Raw genomic sequence first — 22,174 nt, 5'->3', positions numbered from 1 at the left:
GTGTTGGGGACCCAACGCCACACAAAACGAGCATGCACAGGGAGGAGAGATGTGCCACACCTTCCGCATCTCTCCAGTGGAAACAGCAGACCTGTTGCTTGATACAGTCTTCCCAAGGCCCCCCCCACCCGCAAGTCCAGAGGGGTTCATCTCTGCAGCTCAGTGGTTAGTCCCGGAGGGACTGGGGGTCCCGCCTCCGCTAGAAGCCAGGAGACCCCCTTGGCCTTGGGAGTCCACATGAGGGATGCAGGCAACAGAGCAGCAACTGACCCCCCCCCCACAACCCCACCCTTTCCTCCTCTGGCCCCCCTCATTCCTCACTCCCCCCCTCCGCAAGACCCCCCCCCCCCACCGGTTGGATGGAGAGTACGAACAGTACGCAGGGGAGGAATGCCATGAGACAGATGCAGGAGGGGCCGGAGGGGAGAAGAGAAAGGAAGAGGAGACACGGAAGGATGCAGGAACGCTGGACCCAAAGGCCAGGCCAGGAGACGCAGCTTCGGCATGGGGGAATGCAGGAACTCTGGTGCCCTTCGATCGTCTGCTGCGTAGAGCCACCCCCACCCCACCCCACCCCACCCTGCCAGGGGCCACAGAGCCCGGCCTCTGGCCGTGCAGACACGCCTCTCTCCCCACAACCCACGAGGCACATCTGCCTGCTCCCCCCCCCAGTATGCCAACGGCTGGCCTCTTTCTCACCAAATACTGGGGCAGGTGCTGGAGGTTGTGGGTCCCGACCTCTCCCCTCCCCCTTTGGAGCATCCGATGAGTAGCCAGGCACACAAGCCTTCCTCAAATCACGCCCCCCTCCCCAGAATAACCAAAAGTTATCCTTATTCTCCGATTTCTGTAAAGTATATATGTTTATTTTTGTCCCTTAAAAAAACAACACCCCCCCCTCCCCACCCCCAGTCCCCAGTTCCTTACCCGGGAGCCACCATGGCAACCAACAACGTAATGACTTTTAGGAAAAGTAAAAGAAAATTTAAGGTCTCGGATCTGGGCAGCTACTGCATCTTTAAACGCTGGGCGTGCGATGGAAGGCGGGAGGACGTGGTGGGGGAGGAATCAGATGGGGGGTCTGGACCTTGAGGACGAGCACACAGCACGAAGGATGACCACGATGGACAGACGGACGGACGGACGGACGAACAACATGGTGCCCCCAGCCCGCCACACGGTGCCCCCTGACGCCTCTGGCCCTCCCCAACTTCTCTAAAGTATGTGCTCCTTCCTTCCTTCCTTCCTCCCTCCCTCCCTTGTTCTCCGCTCTCCCTTGCTCTCCTTCCTTCCTTCCTTCCTTCCTTCCTTCCTTCCTTCCTTCCTTCCTTCCTTCCTTCCTTCCTTCCTTCCTTCCTCGTGAGCCACCTCTCTTTCTTCCGCACTGGCCGCTGGGTGCTTCCTTCTCTGGGTGCCCCCCTCTCCTGCCCCTTCCCCCTTTGCTGCTCAGTCCCCGTGACGGGTGCGGGATCGGTTAGGGGGGTGGGGGGAGAGGCCGGCTGAGCTCCTTGGCCGGGGGTGTGGGTGACTGACGCTTGGGTCCACTTACAGGGTGATGTTGGCGCCGGCGGTCCGCCCTCTGGGTTAGTGCTGGTGGATTTTGTATCAGGCATTGGAAGGGGCACAGGCCTGGCCACAGGTGGGGGCGGCGGCAGCAAAAAGGACCCCGTTACTTTGCCCTGGCCGCTACCGTTAGGCTGCGAACAACACAAACACAGCGACGTGTGAACGAGACAAGGCAACGTTAAAGATGCAGGACCCGCTGGCGGCTCTCCGGAAAAGGGACTCTGGTTTCTTTTGCGAAACAAAAAGGGGAAGGGTGGGGTGGGGGAGGTATTTTGATGTCAAATCTTCCCCTTGGCTTCCTCGGATGCCCCTCGTGGCTTCCCGCCCCCCTTCTCCTGGACGTGGGGCCCAAATTGCCACCGGGCTCAGCTGGCCGGCCTGGGTGATGCCCCGTTCACTTGGGTCGCTGCAGCTGGTGCCCTCGCTGTGGGGCACACCTCTGGCTGCGAAGGCCACGGAGCCCTGGAACAGAAGCGCTACCAGCCCTGCCTGTGAGTCCGCACGGATCCGTGGAGAAAGAAGCAGAAGGCTCCCTAGCCACCTGCTCAGCCAGGCCAAGCCACCAGGCTGCCTTCTACGGCGCCAGACCCTGTGCCCAGCAAGCAGACTGGCAAACGCTCCGCCGGGTCTCCGGCAGAGAAGGGTCTTTCATGTCACCAACAGCCAGATCCTCTGTCAGCTGGAGGGGCCGGGACTGAATCGGGGACCGTCTGCATCCCACAGCCCCTCCCGAAGCCAAGGGAATGGATTAAGGTGACCTGCCTTTGGTCTCCCAAAAGGTTTCCCTTCTGGTGTCAGCGAAGGCCAACCACAGACATCCCGAAACTAACTGGTCCTCAAGAGAAAAATGGGGGATTTTGCAACAGAACTTGGTAGCCCTCATTTCTTAGTTATTAACCACAGAAAAAAAGAAATACCGTTTTCAGGTTGTTTTAAAATAAAAGGCTGAAACTATCCCCTTATGTCACGTAGCCAGCGCGTGAGCCGGGTGTGGAATTAATGGCCAGAGGAGGTAGTGATGGCCACAGGCCGAGAGAGCTCGAAAAGGGTCCTGGCCACGGTGTGTAGACGGATCCTCTGCGTCCCAGAGCCAGGAGGCCACGTCAGAGGATGGCCCCGGCCTCTGTGCCCTGCAGAGGAACCGGCTGCCCCGTGCCTGGGATGGGAGGCCGGACCCACTGGGATGGGCTGACCCACACAGGCCCTTCTCATGTCCTTTTGCCACCTAAAGTTTCAGGTCTAGATTTCCCACCTTCGGGAAGATCCCCACCCCCTCCCCTCTCAGCTACAAGAATCAGAGGCCACGACCTCGTGCCTTCAAGTTGGGCCCATGTCCTCTGAGCCCCGTGGGAACTCCCTCGAGCTCTTGGGGAGGGCCTCGGTGTCAAGCCAGGAGAGAAATCTGCTTTCTTCCCAAGTCAGTCCCTGGAGTCACAGCTTGGCCCCCTCCTGTCCCCCTCTCCTGCAGCCCACCCACTTGTTCTCCTGGGTTTCTGGCTGCTCCTGCCTTGGGCAGGGTCCTGGCAGGTTTCAAAGGCAGGAGGCTCCTCCTCCAGAGCATCAGGGATGAACCGAGGTCCAGCTGCCCCTTGTGCCTGAGCCCCCCTCCCCACGGGCCCCCCAGTGCTCCAGGAGTGAGCGGGAGGGGAAGACCCCTGGCCAACGCTGTGATGGGACCGGGGCACGGCCTCCGTGGGGCCTCCGCTGGCCTTTGCCTTCCTCCTCGAACGGGGAGGGCTGTCCTTTGGGGACACCTGCCCTGTGGGGCTGAGGCTCTCTTCCCCATTCCGGCAGTGAGGCCCCTGCCTCTCGAGGGGTCGGAGCGGCCAAAGTGTCTCTCCGGGGAAGCAGCTCCCGCCCAGCCTTCTTGATCCAGGCAGGTCTACAAACTCAGTTGGACTCCGAGGAGCTGAGAAACCCTCCCAGTGTTACAAGGCCTGCCCTTTGAGAACCCCACAGGGCCCGGGGCCCTGAATGAGGGAACATGCCGGGGCCCGGGGGGGAGGGGCACACCTGTCCCAGCTGCTAGTGCCGCGAGGACCGGCTCTTCTGACCCCCCCCTGCATGCCCAGCCCATGGCTTACACAGAGATGGGGTCCGCTGGGGTCCCCCTGGGATTCTGCTGCAATGCAAAGCCCAGAGGCAGCCCCTAGAGCCTATGATGAAAAATGTAGGGGGCGGAGGGAGGGGGAGGGGAGGGCAGGCCTGTCCGGATTACCGGCACCTGCCTGCCCTGCGTGGTTGCCCCCCTGAAACGACCCCCCTCCCAGGAAGCCAGGCTCTGGAAGGCCCAGCCCAGCCCAGCCCCCCCGGGCTGTCCTCAGAGCAGTTCTCCTCGCCTAGACCTGCACACCAACCCCAAGCCAGAGGCCAAGAGCGAGCCAGGGCCGCCTGCGCCCTCCTCGACCAGGGGCCCGCCCTGTGAGCCACGGCACAGTGCCCTCCGAGCGCACGAGTCCCCCACGCCCAGGCGGGCAGGCAGGCAGGCAGAGGGAGGGGAGAGAGAGAGAAGGAGAGCAGGCTGAGAGGGAGAGACCAGGCCGAGAAGGGCTGGGGGGGGGGTGGCGTTGGGGGGGGGGGGCTGGCCACCTCGGGCAAAGGAGCGAGGCTCTTACCTGCCCAGAGCCCTGGCCAGAGCCGTCTGAGCACACAAACTGCACAAACTCCTTCAGCGAGTCCTGGCCGTGGTGGTGGTGGTGGTGGTAGCGGATGGTCGGGTGGGTGAAGTAGGGGCCGGACTGCTGGATGATGGAGCTTGACGGGAAGTGCAGGGCCGATGCTGTGGCGCGGGGGCTACCTGGAGAGCGGCAGGGCAGAGGGACAGAGACAGAGAGAAACAGAGGAGGGAAGAAAGGGGGGCAGAGAAAGAGGTCAGTAACAACCCCCAGGCTAGGCGGCCTGCAATCCACACTGACCACCGCACTGACCGACCGACCGACCGACCGACCGAGGGGATGCTCGGCCCCCCAGAAGACAACCACGACCCCTTAGCCTGCTTTGCGGGAGACAGAAGCTTGATCCTGAGCCCTGGGGGGGGGCGCACTGGCTCTTTCCCGCAAGGGTCCAAGCGGCACACCCTGATACTCCAAGCATGGAGCAAATGTGGGACCAAGGATTCTTGCGTGTGTGTGTGTGTGTGTGTGTGTGTGTGTTCAGGCACTCTCACACAGAGACACACACACACACACTGGGGATTAGGTATGCTTTTGCTTCTGTGCGCGAGACTCACAGGCTATCACGTTCACTGCTCCTTGACCAAACTTGTATGCGCCAGGTCCAACCAACCAGTGCCACTAAACCGCCGAGCATAACTGATGCCCTTGGGACTGCGTTTCCACACATCCCTCCCTTGTCCCTCCCCTGGCCTCCCCCTGCCCATTCTGCCCCCTGCTCTCCCCCCTGCCCTTGACTGAAGGCTGCAGGCTCCCTGGGGCAGGGACCACTGCTAGCTGTACAATGCTGTGGGCTTGGATGTATTTATTTATTACATTTATATCCCGCCCTCCCTGGAGGCCACGGCAGGACCACTTTTCCTCCTCTCCCCACAGCCAGAACTGCATGATGTGTTTATGCCCTAGCAAAGGACTCGTAACTATGGGGGTTGCCAGCTCTGGGTTGGGAAATACCTGGAGATTTGGGGGACGGAGTCTGAGAAGTGGGGGTTTGGGGAGCGATTTCAATCAGGCCACTGAGTCCACCTATCCAAGTGCCCCTTTCCTCCAGGGGAGCTCAGTTTTGCCACCTGGACAACAGCTGCAAACCCAGGAGATCTCCAGCCACCACCTGGAGGATGGCAAGCAGGCCAGCCAACAGTGAGGCCAGCACCCAGGAGCAGCTGTACGGGGGTCACCCTCCCCCCAACCCCCCGGCAGATGGTGAAACGGAGCCCCAAAGCAGCCCGGCCACGAGCAGGTGGCCTCACTGGAGCGGTCTGCCTGGACAGAGCTCAAAAGTGCCATTCTGTGGACGAAGAATCTCAGCGCCATCGGCCCATGAGGAACAGCACTGTGCAGCTCCGGCCCAGAAGTCCCCAGCAAGATGCCGGGAGAAGGGCACTTCCAGAGGATGAGTAACCCTATAGGAAATAGGCTCAGGTGGGCAGCCGTGTGGGGCTGAAGCCGCGGAACGAAGTTTGAGCCCATACAGGGCCCTTTAAGACCAACCAGGTCCCTATTCCGCACACAACAGATAATGCACTTTCAATGCACTATTGCACAGCTCTACAACATTTTGACGTATGGATAAATGACAAAAACCCAGAAAATCAAACAGGTTCCAGCCCCTCTTGGGGTCTTCTTCAGGAGTCTAAGAGTTAAATGCACTCAAGTGACGTCATAATGGGGACCCTTAAGGGGGTAAACAAGATGAATGGAGAGGCTGCCACAGTTATGAAATGCATCCTGATCTCTCTCTTGCAGTCCCCCAATCAGGATATTTATTCTTCAGAGTGCCACTCTTATTGGGGGCTTCTCTCCGCCTGCGTGTGGTCTCCTGTCTCTCACAGAACGTCATTTATCCACGTGTCAGAATGTTTTAGAGCCGTGCAATAGTGCGTGATATATGTAGATGTTCTAAGGTTTTATGTGCACATTATGTGAAATAAATATTTGCATTTTAATATTTCAGAATATATCCTGCTGCTGCTCAACCTTCCAGGTTCCAAGACTCCACTCCCCCTCCCTGCCCCCATCAGGGAGCCCCTACTGCTCAGGTTCTCCCGAGGCCTACCTGGATCAGCTACGCTTCTTTGCTCCCCAGGGGTCAATAAGGAGCAGGGGAAGGGGGCCCTCAGCGCCCACCCCTCGTCTTCCCTTCCTGGGCTGGGTTCCCCCAAGCCAGCTCAGGGCTGGTCTTTACATCCTGTGGAGAGTCACCAGGCTCCTTGGCGGATGGGCCTGGGGAGGTAAGACCAGGAAGGGAGTTGCCCAAGGGAGACCCCTCCCTTTGGATGTTATTTGAGCACCCCTGCGACATCTACTCCGGTCGTTTAAAAAAAAATAAATCTATTTATTTAAATCAGTAAACAAGCTACTGAGAAAACAGGTAGAAATAGAAAAGAGATACAGATATTTAACACTGTAGAATTGTAATAATTTTCTTATTTAAATAAATAATTTAAATATATTTAAATAAATAATGTCTTATTTAAATAATCTTCTTATTGTCCTTGGGAGTTAAATACCTCCCATTGAATTATCATGTGGATTTCAAGTGTTCTCTGACTCCGTGTACAGGAATGGCATTTTGGGAAGGCTGGTGCTCGTCTGGCCACAAGAAAGGTTTCACTTTGTAGATATAGATCATCATTTCTGCGTCTTTTGCCTTTCCTTCCCTCCCTCCGAAAACTGGCTGCCCAAGTAGCTCACAGGAATCCGAGGCGCACATTGTTTGTTTTTCACGGTTCCTACGGCAGCAAGAAGTCCTGAAGCCACAGGACAGGGAGCCCCCAGGCCCCGCGCTGGCTCCTTGCTTTCAGCACAAGACCGAGTTCATGCAAGGGAAGCCTCTTCCTTTACTCTGGCAGAAAAGCAGGGACAGCGTTTACTACGACACCTTCGGCTGCGTATTGTTATTGGAAATGATTCTCTTTGTGGGACAAGGAGCCACACAAGACTTGGATCTGATGAAGATCCTAAGCTTTAGGATGCTCTGGGCTGATCCTGCGTTGAGCAGGGGGTTGGACTAGATGGCCTGTTTGGCCCCTTCCAACTCTAGGATTCTATGACTCTATGATTCTAAGAGCACAAAACAGCACCTTAATCCCGAAATCCTGCCCCGGCTTTTCTGCAAGGTCTAACCAGAGTAAAAGAAGGGCTTTTAAAGTCCCTAGCCAGGCCCAAGGGCACGAAGATGCTCTGTGCTATGGCAGGGAGAGGCCATCCATCCATCCATCCATCCATCCCAGTCGGACCCATCTGCTCAGTCTGGCAGTGCCCTCCAGGGTCTGCCATCGTGACCTGGTCCTGTTCACTGGAGAGGCCAGGGACTGAACGTGGGTCACCTTCTGCAGGCCAAGCAGAGGCCCAGCCTCTCGGTTTCTACTGAACCGGTGGTCTCTACCCACACCGGCAGCAGCTCCCTCTCCGTGGCCCCAAGCCTTTCACGTCAGCTACGGCCTGATCCGTACGGAAGCGGCAATGCTGGGGACCAGACCTGGGACCTTCCCCGGGCCAAGCACACACAAAGGCCCCGGATCCAGTTTTTGAGCCCCCTTCATCCATCATCTGAGTTATGGCTAAGACAGACAGGCCTTCAGTGATGCTGGCGTGCCGCTTTAAGCCCTGCCAGAAGTGGAGCCATGGTGAGTCCAGGGGCCCCTTGAAGAGGCACCAGCCACGTTTTATTGTAGCAATAAGCGTACAAGTGGAGTCAAACTTGCTGGTCTCCCAGGGGCCCCTGGACTCAACTTTGCTCTGCTGCTTCAGACCAACACAGCTGCCTCCTGAGTGGCTCCGCAGCCATGCGGCTGCACATGAAAGGTTATCCCCAGAATGACACTTTATGGGCCTTGAAGGGGCCTGAGTGGACCCTGACTCTGTCCGGCTCCTTCTGAGCCACACGGCTGCCCACCCAAATCCACTTCCACAAGCAGTGCAACGAGAAATGAATCTGGAAAGGACACGTGCCAATAAACTCAGCCATGCCGGGCTTTTGTCCTCTCCCTTGAAAAGCCGACAGTTTCCACGGGCCCCTCCTGAGGGATCCAAGCAAGGTGAAAAGATCCCGCCCTGGCAGCACCTTGGGAACAGATTCGTGCAGCCTGGAGGTACAGGCCCCGCTGGCTTCTGAGCCCTTTGGGAACCCCAAACAGTGGCCCCATCTCTGAGCCCCCTAAGCCGGCCTGTGCAGGAGGCTGCAGGCTGACTGGTCCCTCAAGCAGCAGGTCCGAAGCCGGCCGCTGGACCCGCCTCCCTGGCTGCCTCTGGCCTCCTCAGCAGGGGTCTGCACACCGCGTCCTGCTGCGTCTCTCTCTCTCCTCAAATAGCCACACCCGAGGGCTCGACCCTGAAGGGGCTGGGCCGGCTTCACTGGGGCTGGCAGCGGGGGCCACAGGGCCCCTCCCCACCCCCACCCCAAGGCACACTGCGGGGGGCAACTGCATTAGAGGCGAAGAGAGAGCAGCGTGGCCTGGCCCCGGGCCGGCCCTTCCACCCCCACCAAAGCAGCCTCGCTTCCTCTCCCATGACTGGACGGCAGGTCCAAGCCCCCCCCCCCCCCCACAGACACACAGACACACACGCCAGGGCCGGAAACAGCCTCCAACCCTGACCCCCACCTGCCTCTGGGAGGGCTCGAGGCGCCTGGGCGGCAAAACACCAAGAAGACGCCTCCTGCGGCCGTTCGCTGTCCCTGCTTCGCTCAAAGCCCAACCCCCCCCCCCCCCCCCCGCTGGACGGGTCTGATTCGGCTCCCTCCCCATCGCCCTCCCCCCCCGCTCCTCTGGGCCAGGGACCCCAACCTTTTCGACCCTGCGGGCACAGCTGGAATTCTGACCCGGCCTGGGGAGGGCAGAGCCCACAAGGACGGCACCAGGAGGCAGAGCCAGCCACAGGGCACGGCTCCTTTCTGCTGGGGGCGGGGGGGGGGGCTGCTGCCGACGCCATGTTGTCGACAATCTGCGCAGCCAAAGGAATCTCCAAGTCAGAAGCCCTCCCTGGCCCCACCCACGTTCTGGAAACACTCCTTGGCAGGCGCCAGAACAGGGGGTGGGGGTGGGGGAGGGGGTGCCACGACACCCTCCAGCACCTCGCCGGGGACCCCTGAACTGGCCGGACACACGCCTGGCTCTGCAAGCTGACCGAGGTCCCCTCTCCCTCAGGCTGCTCTGGGCCGACCACGTGGCTGGGCCAGGACAATTCGAACCGCCAGGTGTAAGATGGATGCAGTGCAGGCAATTCCGGTGCACCCCCCACCCCTCACCCCAAACGAGCTTCTTTATCCGAGAGGCCGTCTGCGGCCGGACTTGGCTGCAGGACCGGTGGGGGTTGCCTGCCACCGTAAAGGCGTTGGGAGGCTCAGGCGTCGTCTGCAGGGGAGGCAAGCTGGACAGACAGGACTCACGGAGCGGGACCGGGGTCCTGACGGGCCCTCTGGGGGGCGTCCCCTTCGGATAGGGCTCCTCCTGTTTTTAGCTGGCCCAGGGTAAATTTGGGAACGTTTTTTAAAAAATAGAGATGTTCTTCAGGGGATTTTCGTGGCTCCTTAAATCCAGTGTCTCCCCTCGTCTCCTTCTCCCCAGAGTGCTCCTGTCCAGCAGCAGAATGCCGATCCCAGCTCCCGGTTCCTGGGGGCCCGGCCTCCAACCCTGGAGGGCCTACCTAGACCGGCCCTGGCTCCCCGGGGTCTCCGGCAGAGGGCCCTGTGAGCCTGTCCGAGGGGGCGCCTGAAGCCGCCTTCGACTGCCCCATCAAGGTCAGGACTGACCACTCAGACTGGCAGCTGCTCTCCTCCTGACCGGCCCTGTCTGTGGGGGACGCCGCCTGGGGTTGAACCGGGGACCTTCTGCCTGCCCAGCAGAGGCACTGCCCCTCCCCTCCCCTCCCCTCCCTCCAGGCCAGTGAGGTCAACTCTGACCCAATGACGCCACTCCGTGGGGCCCTACGAAGGGCAGAAGGCGCGCTCCCCACGATCCCCCCACTCCCATGGCTCTCGGGACCCCCGGGCTATGCGGCCGCAGCAGAGGAAAGAGACAGCGACAGGGTGAGCAAGCAGGTGAGGGGTGAGAGCAGAGACCCCGAGAGACCGCGCCGATCCTCGCCTTCCCCCCAGTCCCTCCAGGCCCCCCTAAGGACATGGCTTTGTTCTCACCTGGTCTGACTCCTGCTAGGACAGGCAGCGGGTGGTGGGTGAAAGACATTCTCGGGGAGGAGGCGTGGGAGGACAGGGCACTGCAGAAGTCCAGCTTCCCTGACTTCTTTAAAGAAGCCGGTCCTGGCGAGGAATCAGGGAGAAAGTGCACGGTTTAGCAGGGGGAAAGACGGGGTTAGTCATGCACCGGCCCCAATCTCTCTCTCTCTCTCTCTCTTTTCGGGCACGCTCCCTCGCCACGCACCTCACCACGCCCAGACGCCCTGCTGCAGCCAGGGGCTCCTCTGCCGGGGGTCTACGCGAGGGGGGGGATGCTTGCCTCTCGACCTGTCCTGCTGGGGCACGCCCGACCCCTGCCTGTCTTGCGGAAGAGCCGCCGGTCCACCGTCCAGAGCACCCCTGAAGCGACCCACAAGGGAAGCAGAGATCACGGCGCCTCCCAACCGCTTACGCCCAGAGCCCCCGGAGGAGTAAAGAGGGGCCGTCCTCCCGGAGGGGCTTGCCTTCCTGCCCTCCTCACCCCAGACCTGCGGGAAAGGATCAGAGGCAGCCCATAGCTCATTCTGTGGCCCCGCCCTTCTACGGAAGAGGCTCCCAGCCCCGCTTGGCCTTTGGGAACTGCCTGCCGTCCCCAAGGGGGAGAGAACCCCCCTGCCTCACTGAAGCCTCCCTCTTTCTCCAGAGGAAGGGCTCCCCGGAAGGCATCCCTCACTTCCCTAGACTGTCTCCAGCCGCGTCCTCTGCCCAGGAGGCCCCATGGCTTCCCTGCATGGGCAGAGGGGTCAGCCCCTTCAGCAGTGCTGCTCCCCGGCTGGGGTCCAGCCCACCTCCCATGCCCTTCTCCCCCCAAGACCCAGGGAGCTTCTCTCCCCCCAGGGAAGGGCCGCCCTCGGAGCTGCCTTCCGCTCCCTCCACCCCCTGCACGTTCCTGGGGGAGAGCAAGAAGGGGGACAAGAGGGACTGGCCCTGGGACACTCCACGTGCTCACCCCACGTGCCGGAGGGCCACGGGGCAACACCAGGGGTCCCGCAGGGGAAAGGCTACAACCCACCCAAGGACAGCACGGTCGGGGCTCAGCCCACCCCCACCCAGCCACCCCGTTCTGTTCTGTTCTGACTGGGAGGCCCCGTGGGAGGCTCAGGTACTTCTCAGGTGGGATTACGGGAGTGTCTCTCTCTCTCCCACCCCCCTTTCAGGCTGAGGAACGTATCAGATGAAGGGAGGCTTATCTGCTCCCCCCCCACCACCACCACCACCCCGGCCGAAACAGTCTCCCTGGCTGGAGGTCTGGCTGCTCCAATGCACACCAGCATGGCTCACAGGTGAGGCAGGACCCCTGGCTCTCCAAAGGGGGTGGGCTGCTATGGAAAAGAGAGCTTTGCAGGGGAGGAGGCCGGTGCCTGTGAGGAAAGAGCGAGGGCCCAGGACCCCCTCAGGACCGGACTCCTCCCCTGAGTGCTGAAGGGGCCCCGGGACCCCTGGATTCGGGAAGGCCGAAGGTCTCCTCCAGCGGTGGGTGGCAGATGCCTGCCCCTCCCAGGAAGAACAAGAGTGGTGTGTGTCTGTGTGTGTGTGGGTGTGTGAGTCCCAGGCATGGCCAGGGGGCTTGAGGTAAGGCTCCAGAGCCCCCACCTGGATGGTTCCCCAGTGACAGAAGCACAAAGGGACAAACGCCCAAGAAGGCCCAGCAACAGAAGGATTCTTCCATGACCAACACAGGCCCAAATAGCTGAACTTCGTTTCAGGCATGTTGCTGACGAAAGAGCCGAAGGCAATTGACACACACACACACACACACACACACACACACACACACAGACACTCCACGTTTTCCAGGCAGGGCGAAAAAAGCATGGTGGGAGAGGAGCTGGGCTTGTGCAGAGCCTGGGCAGAAGGGGAAGGGATTCCTGGTGTGTGTGTGGGTGGGTGGGGGGGGGTGACCCCTGGCCGTCAGGGAGGAGCTCCCCCCCAAGTGCCGCCCCCCCTTCCCCCTTCAGGGTTACACGGAGGTTGTGGAGTCCCGCTTTCGAACCCTGTTTGCCTCCAGTCTTCAATGGCCTCGTTTCCCATCAGCATCGACCAGCTGCTTGGAGAGGCAGAGCCAGGGTGTGCCGCCCCCGGGAGGACTCCTTGCCCGCCCTGAGTCCACTCATGCTGTCTCCTTGGCCGGCGGGGGTTCAGCCCCAATGCAGGGTACCCCAGAGCCCCGGCGGAGGCAGAGCACGAGTGGCAAGATGGCCAGGCCAGCGGAGGAGGAGGAGGGCTCATGCCCAAAGGGCCCCCCTCCCAGGCCAGGCCAGGCCAGGCCAGCCGGCCGCCTCCCTCCCTCCGCAGGTCTGAGCTGGCTCTTTCCCAGGGGGGCGGGTGGGGTCACCGTACTTGGGGGAGATGGGGGCATACATAATGATAAATGGGGGGGGGGACTGAACTAGGTGGATCTCCAATGCCACTCAACCAGTCCTGACACAAGGCTTCCAAGGAGGGCCAGCATGGGGGGGAGGTCAGGGGGGCTCTCATCTGGAGAACCAGGTTGATTTCCCCACTCCTGTGGGGTGACCTGAGCCCTGCCTCTCAAGACACCTCCCCACCCACAGGGCGGGCCTCACAGGGTGCCTGTTGTAGGGAGAGGAAGGGAAGGTGCTTGGGAGCCCCTTTGAAACTCCTCAAGGAAAGAAAAGCGGCCTCTAAAACCCCTCTCTCCTCCTCCTGTTTTGTAGAGGGGACGGCCCCCTCCTCTTTTCCACCGCGGGAGGGCCACATGCAGCCCATGACTCCTCTCCTGCCCTTGCCGCTCCTCGCTAGCCGCCCATCATGGCTGACGGCATTCGCTCCGCCCGCGGTCCGACCCCTCTGGGCTCCGGCCATCCCCGGGGAGACGACTGTATTAATTAACTGGCTGATTGTCATTCCACTTCCACCCTGCTACTCCCATATCCGGCTTGTGGCAGCCAATGTAATCCGAATAAAAGCCCCACTAAAACTCATAGTAAAACCCCTTACAATAATATCATCGTTCAAAGCACCAAGCCGATCTGCGACCGACAACTCTCCCAACAGTTTTTTCGGGTCCAGGTGTCTGGTGTGGGAAAGGAGGAGAGGCTGGAGATGGGGAAGGCCGGCTGGGAGAAGGAGAGGAGGGGGCAAGGCGCTATGGCAGTGGCTCTCAGCCTGGGGGTCGGGACCCCTTTGGGGATCGAACGGCCCTTTCACAGGGGTTGCGGCAGAGCAAGCAATTTGGCCAGGAGGGGGCCGCCATTCTACACAACAGCCTTGCGGGGTAGATCGAGATAGAGCATTCGTTCATCTGGAGCAGCGGAAAAGAGCGAGATCAGCATGGTGGGATAAGAGGCAGAACTGAACCGAGAACCCCCCCCCCCCAAAAAAAAAGAAAACAATTTATGCACAATCATGAACAATTAATCTTCACGCCATGGGTCAGGTTCGGTTTAATTTCTGTGAAAGAACCCTGGCCTGATTTGATGGTTGGGGAAACCACAACAGGAGGAACTGGATTAAAGGCTCACGGCAACAGGAAGGCTGAGAACCACTGAGCTACGGGGAGGGGAGAATGAGACGCCCCACATGAGTCCTTGTGGACCCCCCTTATCAAATCCGTAAACGTCCCTATTCCGGGGTCACCCATACCCTACCGCAGGGGTGTCCAATCAGTGGCTCTTCAGATGTCTGTGGACTACAATTCCCACGAGGCCCTGGTGACTACATCATGGACGCCTGGAGAGCCCCTGTTTGGCCCCCTCTGCCCTCCAGCAGAAATCTCCGGGCTCCTCCCGGGAAGGCCCTCCAGAGTCCGGGGCCCTTCTGCACCAACTCAGTTCACAGGACAAAATGCTGCAGAAAAGAGGAGACAGAAGGTCCCCCTGTGAGCTGCACTCGGCCCCTGAGCCGGCACAGACAGAGCCCGGAGTGGGGCCGGCCGGGAGCTCCTATCCCCACTGCAATCACCCTGGCCTAAAAAGAGACCATTCAGGTTCATCCAAAAGGAAAGCCGGCAGCAAAGGGCCTATTCGAGCCTTATCGGGATATCAAGCTCAGCTATGCTTGTCATTTGATCAGACCTCAATCCTACGACAGCGGACGGGGGGGGGGGGGGGGAGCAGTCCGTGAGCCTCCAACGCTCCAACAGACCCCCCCCCCTTGTTCCCTTCACCGTTCAGCGACCGGAAGAGGAGGACGGGCTCCCCGGTTTCCTTGACCAGCAGCATCTCGTTTCATTTTCTTGCTGTCATCTTTCACGAGGGATGGGATTTCCCCGGTTTCTCAAAACTCTTTCTTTCAAAGGCGTGGCAGGTGCAGCCGGCGGAGGAGGGAGGAGCAGGAAGGCCAGGGGGGCCGAGAGGAGAAGAGTCAGGGACGGGGGACCATGGGCCGGGGAGCAGGAGGGCCAGCAACCCTGCACACCACACTCCCCAGAGGGGACGGCGGACACCACACGGCTTATACGTGACTCTTTGAGCCAAAGGACACATCTGGGGCTTGAACAAGCTCCGAGGATCCAGCTCAGCTTCCCTGCAGCTGGAAGGAACGGCTCTTCAAAAAGAAGGGGGGGGGGAGAAGGGGCACCTGCCTCCCCCCCACCCCAAGCCATTTTCCTGGGGGGGGGGACGACTTCCTCATTTTTGCTGCTCCACAGTACACAGTACTTGGGCTCTCCTCGATATTTCAAAAGCCACTCCTTGCAGATGTTGTACGGCTGTGGGGAGCCCAGGCTGGTTCCAGGGAACCAACCCCCAAGCCCTTTTCTTTTTAAGTCAAGGTGTAGCTTGGACCTTTTAAGGTGGATGACGCCACCCCCCCTCCCCCCCGCCCTAGTCATCTGAATACATAATTTCCTTTTTAAGTTCCCACTGGCCACAAAATACCTCCCAAAAACATACTGTGTGTGTGTGTGTGTGTGTGTGTAGCCGGGGGGGAGGGGGGGGTCTGACACAGGCAAGAAAGGCAAGGTCCCTGGGGAGGAGAGGGACCAGCGACAGGAGAAACAGAAAGTGTGACCGGAGTGGGCAGACACAGCAGGTGGCAGACACGGGAATGACGCACCCCAAGTCGATTCTCAACGGTCAGCGGCCCGGCACTCTGTCCAGACCCGGGGGCCGACTGAAATGTCCAGACCCAGAGGCTGGCGCCTCGGCCCCCCAAGGGGAGCGACTCTGTGAGGAGTTTCCCCCACGGCTTCCTTCCCAGTTTCCACCGTTCGCACCCACGCCCGCACATCAGCACGCGTCTCCTGCGGCACCAAACTCCCTTTCCCGTCAGGGCGGCTCCTTGTTTGTAGAATGGACAGCACAGCCTGTGAGCTGGACGGCCTGGAGGCCGGTCTGCTCTGTTAGGAACGAGGGTTGAAGATAGATTCAGCTCAATCCTGCCTGCTCTATGCTTGGGCCTTCAGCCTTCGCAGGATCCCAGCCCACCCTGGGCCACAATAACCGCCTCTCGCTTAATTCCTCTCGCCTTGGGGATTTCCTGGCTTTGGGGCAGATATTTCGGCCCTGATTTTCTCTCCCGTGGGCTGAACACACGAGAAGCCGCCTTAAACCCTCCGTCCATCGAGGCCAGAATTGTGTGCAGAGACCAGCCGCGGCTCTCCCGGGTCTCCCACCCCCTCCTGCCTGGTCCTTGTTACCTGGAGATGCCAGGGACTGAACCCGGGCATGTCTGGATACCCAGCAGAAGCTGACCCACGGCCAGCCCCCCCCCCTTGCATTCTCTCAGCATCAACCCTGCAAGGTGGGTTTGTGGAGGCCACGAGGCTGGTCCCACGTCGCCCACCGGGAGAGCCATGTGGGAGAGTGGGGGCATGCACCGGGGCCTCCCAATCCTAGCCTGACCCGTGGACCGTCTGGCTGCTAGGAGAGAGGGACACTGCAGCCCTTGGCTGACCGCGCGTTCCCTCCCACACCCACCAGTCTCCTGTCTTGGGTTAGAAGAGCATCAAGAAGCCTGCTTGGGGGGTGAGGGGGGTGTTCTGTGGAGGAATGCCCTGTGGAAGGCCAGGAGCCTCTGGTCAGTGCGTGTGTCTCTTCCCCCGGGGGGGGGCGAACTGACCCTCACGTTGCCCCTCGGAAGTGCAGAGTCCTCCGGCCGGCCGGCCCGCCCGTCCTCCCAGATGGCTGCAGAGCCGGTGGACGGGGGTGGGGCCCTGGGAGCTGTTCTGGCTGCCTCTCTGGGGGAGCTGAGTGAGCCGCTGCCTGCGCAGTTCCATGCAATCTGGCATTTCGGCAGCAGGCGAGGGGGCCTGGGAGAGAAAAGCCCCCGCCTGCTATCTCCTGCCAGCTGCCAAACACCTGATACCTGAGCCTGGGGAGGGGGCGGGGGCTGCCAGCCAGCTGTGAACACCTGTCCCCATCAGACGGCTGGATGGTCTCTCCAGCTGTTCTCACGAGCCCCGCAGCTGTGCCACTTAATTGGCGATTTGTTGAGAGGGCTGAGAACAAAACTCAACCAGACAAAGGGGGAGGGGGGCCAGGCGCTGGAAGACAACCTGTTCCCCCGCCTGGAGGCTTAGGGAGGCGGGCGCAGCAGACAAGATGACAAAGACAACCCCCCCCCCCCGTCCGCCCGCCCGCCACCAGCAACCCCCAGGTGCAAAGCTGACGCATGTAGTCAGGCAGTTGCACGCTCCGCAAACCTGCAGCAAGGAAGCCCCCCCCCCCCCCGAGGCCGGGGGAGCTGTAGAGAGCACAAGCAGAAGAAGGCACTCGAGATCAGCGTTGCCAGCCTCCAGGTACAGGCTGGGGATCATCCCAGAAAGACAGCAGGCCTCCAAATTACACCGGCCTCCTTAGCATTTGTTTTTATTTAGAAGAAGAGTTGGTTTTCATACCCTGCTTTTCCCTACCCGAAGGAGTCCCAAAGCAGCTTCCAATCACCTTCCCTTCCTCTCCCCACCACAGACTCTCTGGGAGGCAGGTGGGGCTGAGAGAGCTCTGAGAGAACTGTGCCTGGCCCAGGCAGAAGAGGAGACCCAAACCCACTCCTCCTAATTAGGTCCCGCCTGTCTTTAACCACAACAACCACGCTGGCTTTTTATACCACTTTGGCTGCTTTTGAAGGTCGCCTGGCCGTACACCCTACCCAGGCCCTCCCCCTCCCCCCCCCACAACGGCACCCTCCGGGACTCAAACTCCAAACCTCCAGGTATTTCCAAGTCCTGCCGGGGATCAAAGCTACCCTGACCCAGGAAGCCCCATTTGCTTCTTCACTCCTCCTGGGAGAAATGGGGAGGGGGTCTTCAGCAATGCCCCCCCCCCCTTCTCAGGGCAAAGGCAGAAGCCAGGTGCCAATCGTCCATTGGAGGTTGGGGAAGGGGGTTGTGGAGGGGAGAGCGGGGGGGCCGACTGGTGTTCAAGCAATGGCCCCTCTCGCCAGGGGCTTCACTCTCTCCGTAGCATTTAGAAGTGCAGCCCAAAAGTGAGTGAAGCACGGCCGGGGGCGAAAGGCCAGCCAAGGAAAGGGAAGAAGGGCCTGCCTGAGACGTCGCCTGGACCCAGCGCAGCATGGCGGGCGGCCTCTCTCGGCTCAGGGCGGCCTCGGCTTCCCACTCCTGCTCTGCTTGGCTCTCCAAAATGCCCCTCAGCAGGTGGGCCCAAAGCTCTCCCAGCCCCCAACCCTCTGTCCAGAGAGAGGAATTCATGGGTGGGGCCCACGCAAGCACCTCACGACGGCCCTGGAAGCTGAACTCCCTCGTGTGCCACTTGCCCAACGGGGCGCATCGTGTGCGCGGCCCCGCCCTGCCATGCCGGCCCCAGGCACCTCTCCCTGGGCAGCCTCCTCCGCCTATGCCCCCGGCAGGGCACTTCTGCCACCCGAAGGCCCTGGCAGCCTCAGCAGAGCTTCTCCTCACCCAGCCCCCCCCCCGATAAGTGGCCAAGGGGGACGCCTCAGTGGGAACGCTCCGGGAACCGGGGGTGCCCTGGGGACACTGAAGCCTGACCGACCGGAGGGGTGGGACCTGAGAGGTGGGGGAGAAACGGAGACCACCCTCCGGACCGCCCTGTGGAGGCCTAGCCCAGCCTGGCTCTGCTCCTTGAATCCTGGCCTCTGTGCAGGCTGCCCGAGGAGTCGGGGGTGGGGGGTGGGGGGTGGGGGATGGGGGTCCTACCTGCATCCACATCATTGGGCCACCCGCTGGACTGGCTGCTGCCGGCGGCAGGAGACCGCCCCGTCCCGGGGTAGAAGACGTCGTCGACGGGACTCTCCATCTCGCTGTCGTCTATCGACTTGGGACGCTTGGTGGAGCTGCGGCGGAGAGACAGTGCAGAGGGGCCACCCGTAAGTGGCGGCCAGCAGGAGCAGAGCCAGCCCCCCTGCCTCCAGGCCCCGGCCCAGAGAGGCTCCCTTTTAGCCCGGGCGGACGGGCAAAAGCTGCAGGGGATCTGCTTCCCACAGTCATAGTCCCCCACATCTAGCTGTTCTGAGGAGACCCCCTGAGACGATCCCCCCAGAAGAGTCTGCACCAAGGAGGGGCTGGAACTTGCTCCTTCTGCTCCCGGCAGGGGCTGGGGGAGCGGGGGGGGGGAGGGGGGCTGAGTGAATTTGGGAATCCCGGTTGGGCATCCTGGAGCAGCACAGAGTTCTCCTCCTGCCTCCCCAGGCAAGTGGGGCAGAGGGATGAGGCTTTCCAGGGCTGACCCCCTCCGGAGGCAGGAACTTGGGGGGAGAGGGGCACCGGAGAGGCAGGGGAGACCTACCTGCTCGAAGGCGGAGAGGTGATGGACCGCCGGCCGAGGGCCACTTGATTGATGTTGTAGTAACTGGGGCTCTCCAGGTCAGCCAGAGAGAAGTTGGGGCCGGATGCGGTGGCCACAGGAGCTGCCGTGGGGGAGAGACAACCGCTCAGAGGGGGACCGGCCGAGGAGCATCATCAAGCGGCCAGACCCAGAGGCCTCAGTGCAAGCGGCGTGAGCTGGTGTGTGTGCACAGGTGTGTGTGTGTACGTGTGCGGGAGGGCATCATCGGAGGGACCCGGAGCGTCCTGACAATGTTCCTGAATGACACTTGGCTTGCCCTGTCCTGCCTCCCGGTTCCATGTGGGAAGCCCCACCCTCCCCCGACTACCAGAAGCCCCTCCCACCCCTTCCTGCTCCTCCCCACCTGCGTATTCCTGGGCCCATTGGTGCCCCCCCCTTCCCTCCAGTCCGGAAACAGGAGTGTCGGGATCCTGGGCGGACAAGGGGAACAGGGGTCTCGGGGCGCCCATGAGGGGCTCCTTGGCTGGGCACGATGCCCACCTGCAGGCCACAGCCCCACCTGGCTCGCAGGGACCCTGGGCTTCAGCACGGGGAGCAGAGTGAGAGGAAGCTAGACACGGTGGGCCCGAGGGGAGAGAGATGCTCTGGACTCATGAGGGGAAAGTGATCGCGGAGGGCAGCCCTTCTGATAATTTCCCCAAACTGGCTCTCATTCGCTCCATTTCCGGCACCCGTCCATTTTGGAAGGCGCACCCAGCCTGCAGCTCACTCCCCATCACGGATGTCACTTCCCACACCTAACGAGCTGGAAAAGGGATGGCTATACCAGCTAGGGCTATACCACTGAGACAGTCTGCATGTGTCTTGGCCACCTGACAAGAACATTTTGGACACCTTCACTTACTCTGTGACACCCTCACCAGCTCTGTGACGTTCCAGACCCCCGAAGTCACGAAACAGTCCTGGAAAGTCAGATGCCCTGAAAAGACAGGAAGGGAGGCAGGCCGGGTAACTAAGGGTGGGGCTCTGAATCCTTCGCTCCCCCCCCCCACCACCACCACCACCAAGCAGAGCACATTTATGGACCTCTTTGGCTCATTAAAATATTTATATCCCACTTTCCCTTCCGGCTCTCATATGAAGCCAACCTCCAGTCAAACGCTTTTGTCCACAGGGGCCCAGAGGTGGCTCCCCCCACCCAGCTAGCTGAACAGTTAGGGGGTCTTTTTTTTTTACTTTATTTAATTTTATAAAGATTAGATAGTAAAGCAACAGAAAGATTTGAGGTAACTTCCCACTGAAATCTTTTTACTCCGCTTAATTATATCAGCTGAGAAACTCTTTGCAGGCGGGGGTGGGGATGGAGGGGTGGGGGTTGCCAAATGACATTCAACTGAGATCTTTCCTGCCTTATTTTTAAGAATGTCAGTCTGTCAAACCGAAGAGATTTCTTTACATTTCATTGTCCACGGGTACAATATTACCTGACTTCCAATACCCTATGAAGATAGACCTAGCTGCTCTCATCTGGAAGGTCGTATTTCAAAACCCTTCAGGAAATGGAGGATTGGCCTTCTCCATAACTTGACCTGCTCCCAGCCCCCTCCGGACACGGCAGCCCTGCTCCCCTGTGCCCCTTCTTCCACCCCAGGCCCCTTCGGAAGGCTTTTGCCAAACGGCTGCCGCTCTTTCCCAGAAATGGTGCGAGAACTTCCAAGCCCAGCCATAAAACCCTCTTTCCTCCGTCCCTTTCCTCTGTGCTCACCGTTGGGCAGTGGTTTGATGTCCGCATCTCCTTGCTGGTTTGAGTTGTCTGATTGTCCCGATTCTGAAACACAGAAGCAAAACGAGGCATCAAGGGGCGGCTGGAGCTGACCATGCGCAGAGAACGACAACCGCAGCAACGACAGACAACGCACTCACGCGCTCGCCCTGCGGAGACTCCTGGGCCCCCTTCCCTCCCCACCTTTGACCAGTGAGTGAAGATTTCTTTGCTTTTGGGGCATTCCTCCAGTGGTCCCTCCGTCCTATTGGCTGTGTTTATGTTTTGCACTTTTGCATTTTAACTGTGTTTTTAGTTGTTTTAATGCTGTGTGTTTTAATGGCTGTTTTTATGGTTTTTATAACTGTGTTTTAATTGTGATATGAATCGTTTTAAATTATTTTATCACATGTTAACCAACTCGAGCTGAAAGGCCGGGGGCACATTCTGTGAGGACGCAGAAACAAACCTCACTGCGCTTCACTCACAACAAGAGGCCGGGGGGGAGGGGGCTGCAGAACGGCCCCAGCTCCCGGGCCCTTCACCCAGGACCTGAGAAGAGCACCCGGGGAAGGGCTGGCCCACTGCTGCCAGCCAGCCAGGTAGTCCTCTGTTCTGCAAGGCACCTCGGGTGGGGAAGCACAGACCGCCCAAGGCCCGCCGCTCTTCCCCTTCCTTCGCTCCACACCAAAGGCCCAGTTTGGGGACAAAGACATCTGGTCTGAGAGGCCGGAAGACACTGTGAGCCAAAGCTTAACAAGAAACAACTGATGGCGAAGAAAATTAGAACTTTTCTGCCGATATAACAACGTAATTTTAGCAATACAAACTCTTGTTTCAGTTGCAGTGTTTTACAGTCATTGTCTGTCTGTTTTGCTTTTCACCGACCGGCCGTTGCCTGCCTCAAGTCAGATTCTTTGGCCGAGAGAGGGAGGATAAGGAACATTGGAACTGAAGAAGAAACAAGCAGGTGGGCCGTTCCCCGGCTACCCAGCCATCTCCCGCCAGGGCAACAAACCTGGAGTTCACATGGAAGTTCACACTTCCCCACATGGAAGTTCAGCTTTGCGCAGCTCCCTCCAGATTCTGCAGTCTCTGGCGTGCCTCAGACGGCCTCAGAGGGAAAGAGCAGAAGCCAAGAGGAAAGGGTTTTGCTGCCCTGAGTTCCCCTGGCTCCAAGGTGGGTTGGGTCCGCTGGTCCTCCCGGGGCTTCAGAACGCGAAAGAGTTAAGCGTCCCGTCCCTTTCCTCTCCAGACTTGGCAGAGGGAGGCCAGCTGTGGGACTCCAGTTACCTATGTCAACACCCCGGCCAGTTTACCTCTCTCAGCG

At 60.2% G+C, this 22,174-nt stretch overlaps 1 protein-coding gene across 7 annotated transcripts in view; it reads right to left on the bottom strand.

Moving 5' to 3' along the window:
* Nucleotides 1-22,174, bottom strand: part of NFIX (nuclear factor I X) — a 171,551-nt gene that overhangs the window by 13,637 nt on the left and 135,740 nt on the right. For 2 of the 7 annotated variants that reach the window (XM_077329917.1, XM_077329918.1), the window contains exons 3-9: nucleotides 20,848-20,910; nucleotides 19,987-20,061; nucleotides 19,083-19,203; nucleotides 18,494-18,630; nucleotides 10,375-10,497; nucleotides 4,182-4,363; nucleotides 1,550-1,697 (exon numbers count right to left, since the gene is read on the bottom strand). In XM_077329917.1, coding sequence (XP_077186032.1) covers nucleotides 1,550-1,697; nucleotides 4,182-4,363; nucleotides 10,375-10,497; nucleotides 18,494-18,630; nucleotides 19,083-19,203; nucleotides 19,987-20,061; nucleotides 20,848-20,910 — 849 coding nt within the window. The remainder of the gene's footprint in view (nucleotides 1-1,549; nucleotides 1,698-4,181; nucleotides 4,364-10,374; nucleotides 10,498-18,493; nucleotides 18,631-19,082; nucleotides 19,204-19,986; nucleotides 20,062-20,847; nucleotides 20,911-22,174) is intronic. The other 5 variants (XM_077329919.1, XM_077329920.1, XM_077329922.1 and 2 more) reach the window with 5 other exon arrangements.

Source organism: Paroedura picta, chromosome 3, assembly GCF_049243985.1.
Source record: "Paroedura picta isolate Pp20150507F chromosome 3, Ppicta_v3.0, whole genome shotgun sequence".
NCBI classification, from domain to species: domain Eukaryota; kingdom Metazoa; phylum Chordata; class Lepidosauria; order Squamata; family Gekkonidae; genus Paroedura; species Paroedura picta.
Note: the sequence above shows the minus strand (reverse complement) of the source record. Positions and strands in the feature narration are given on the sequence as shown.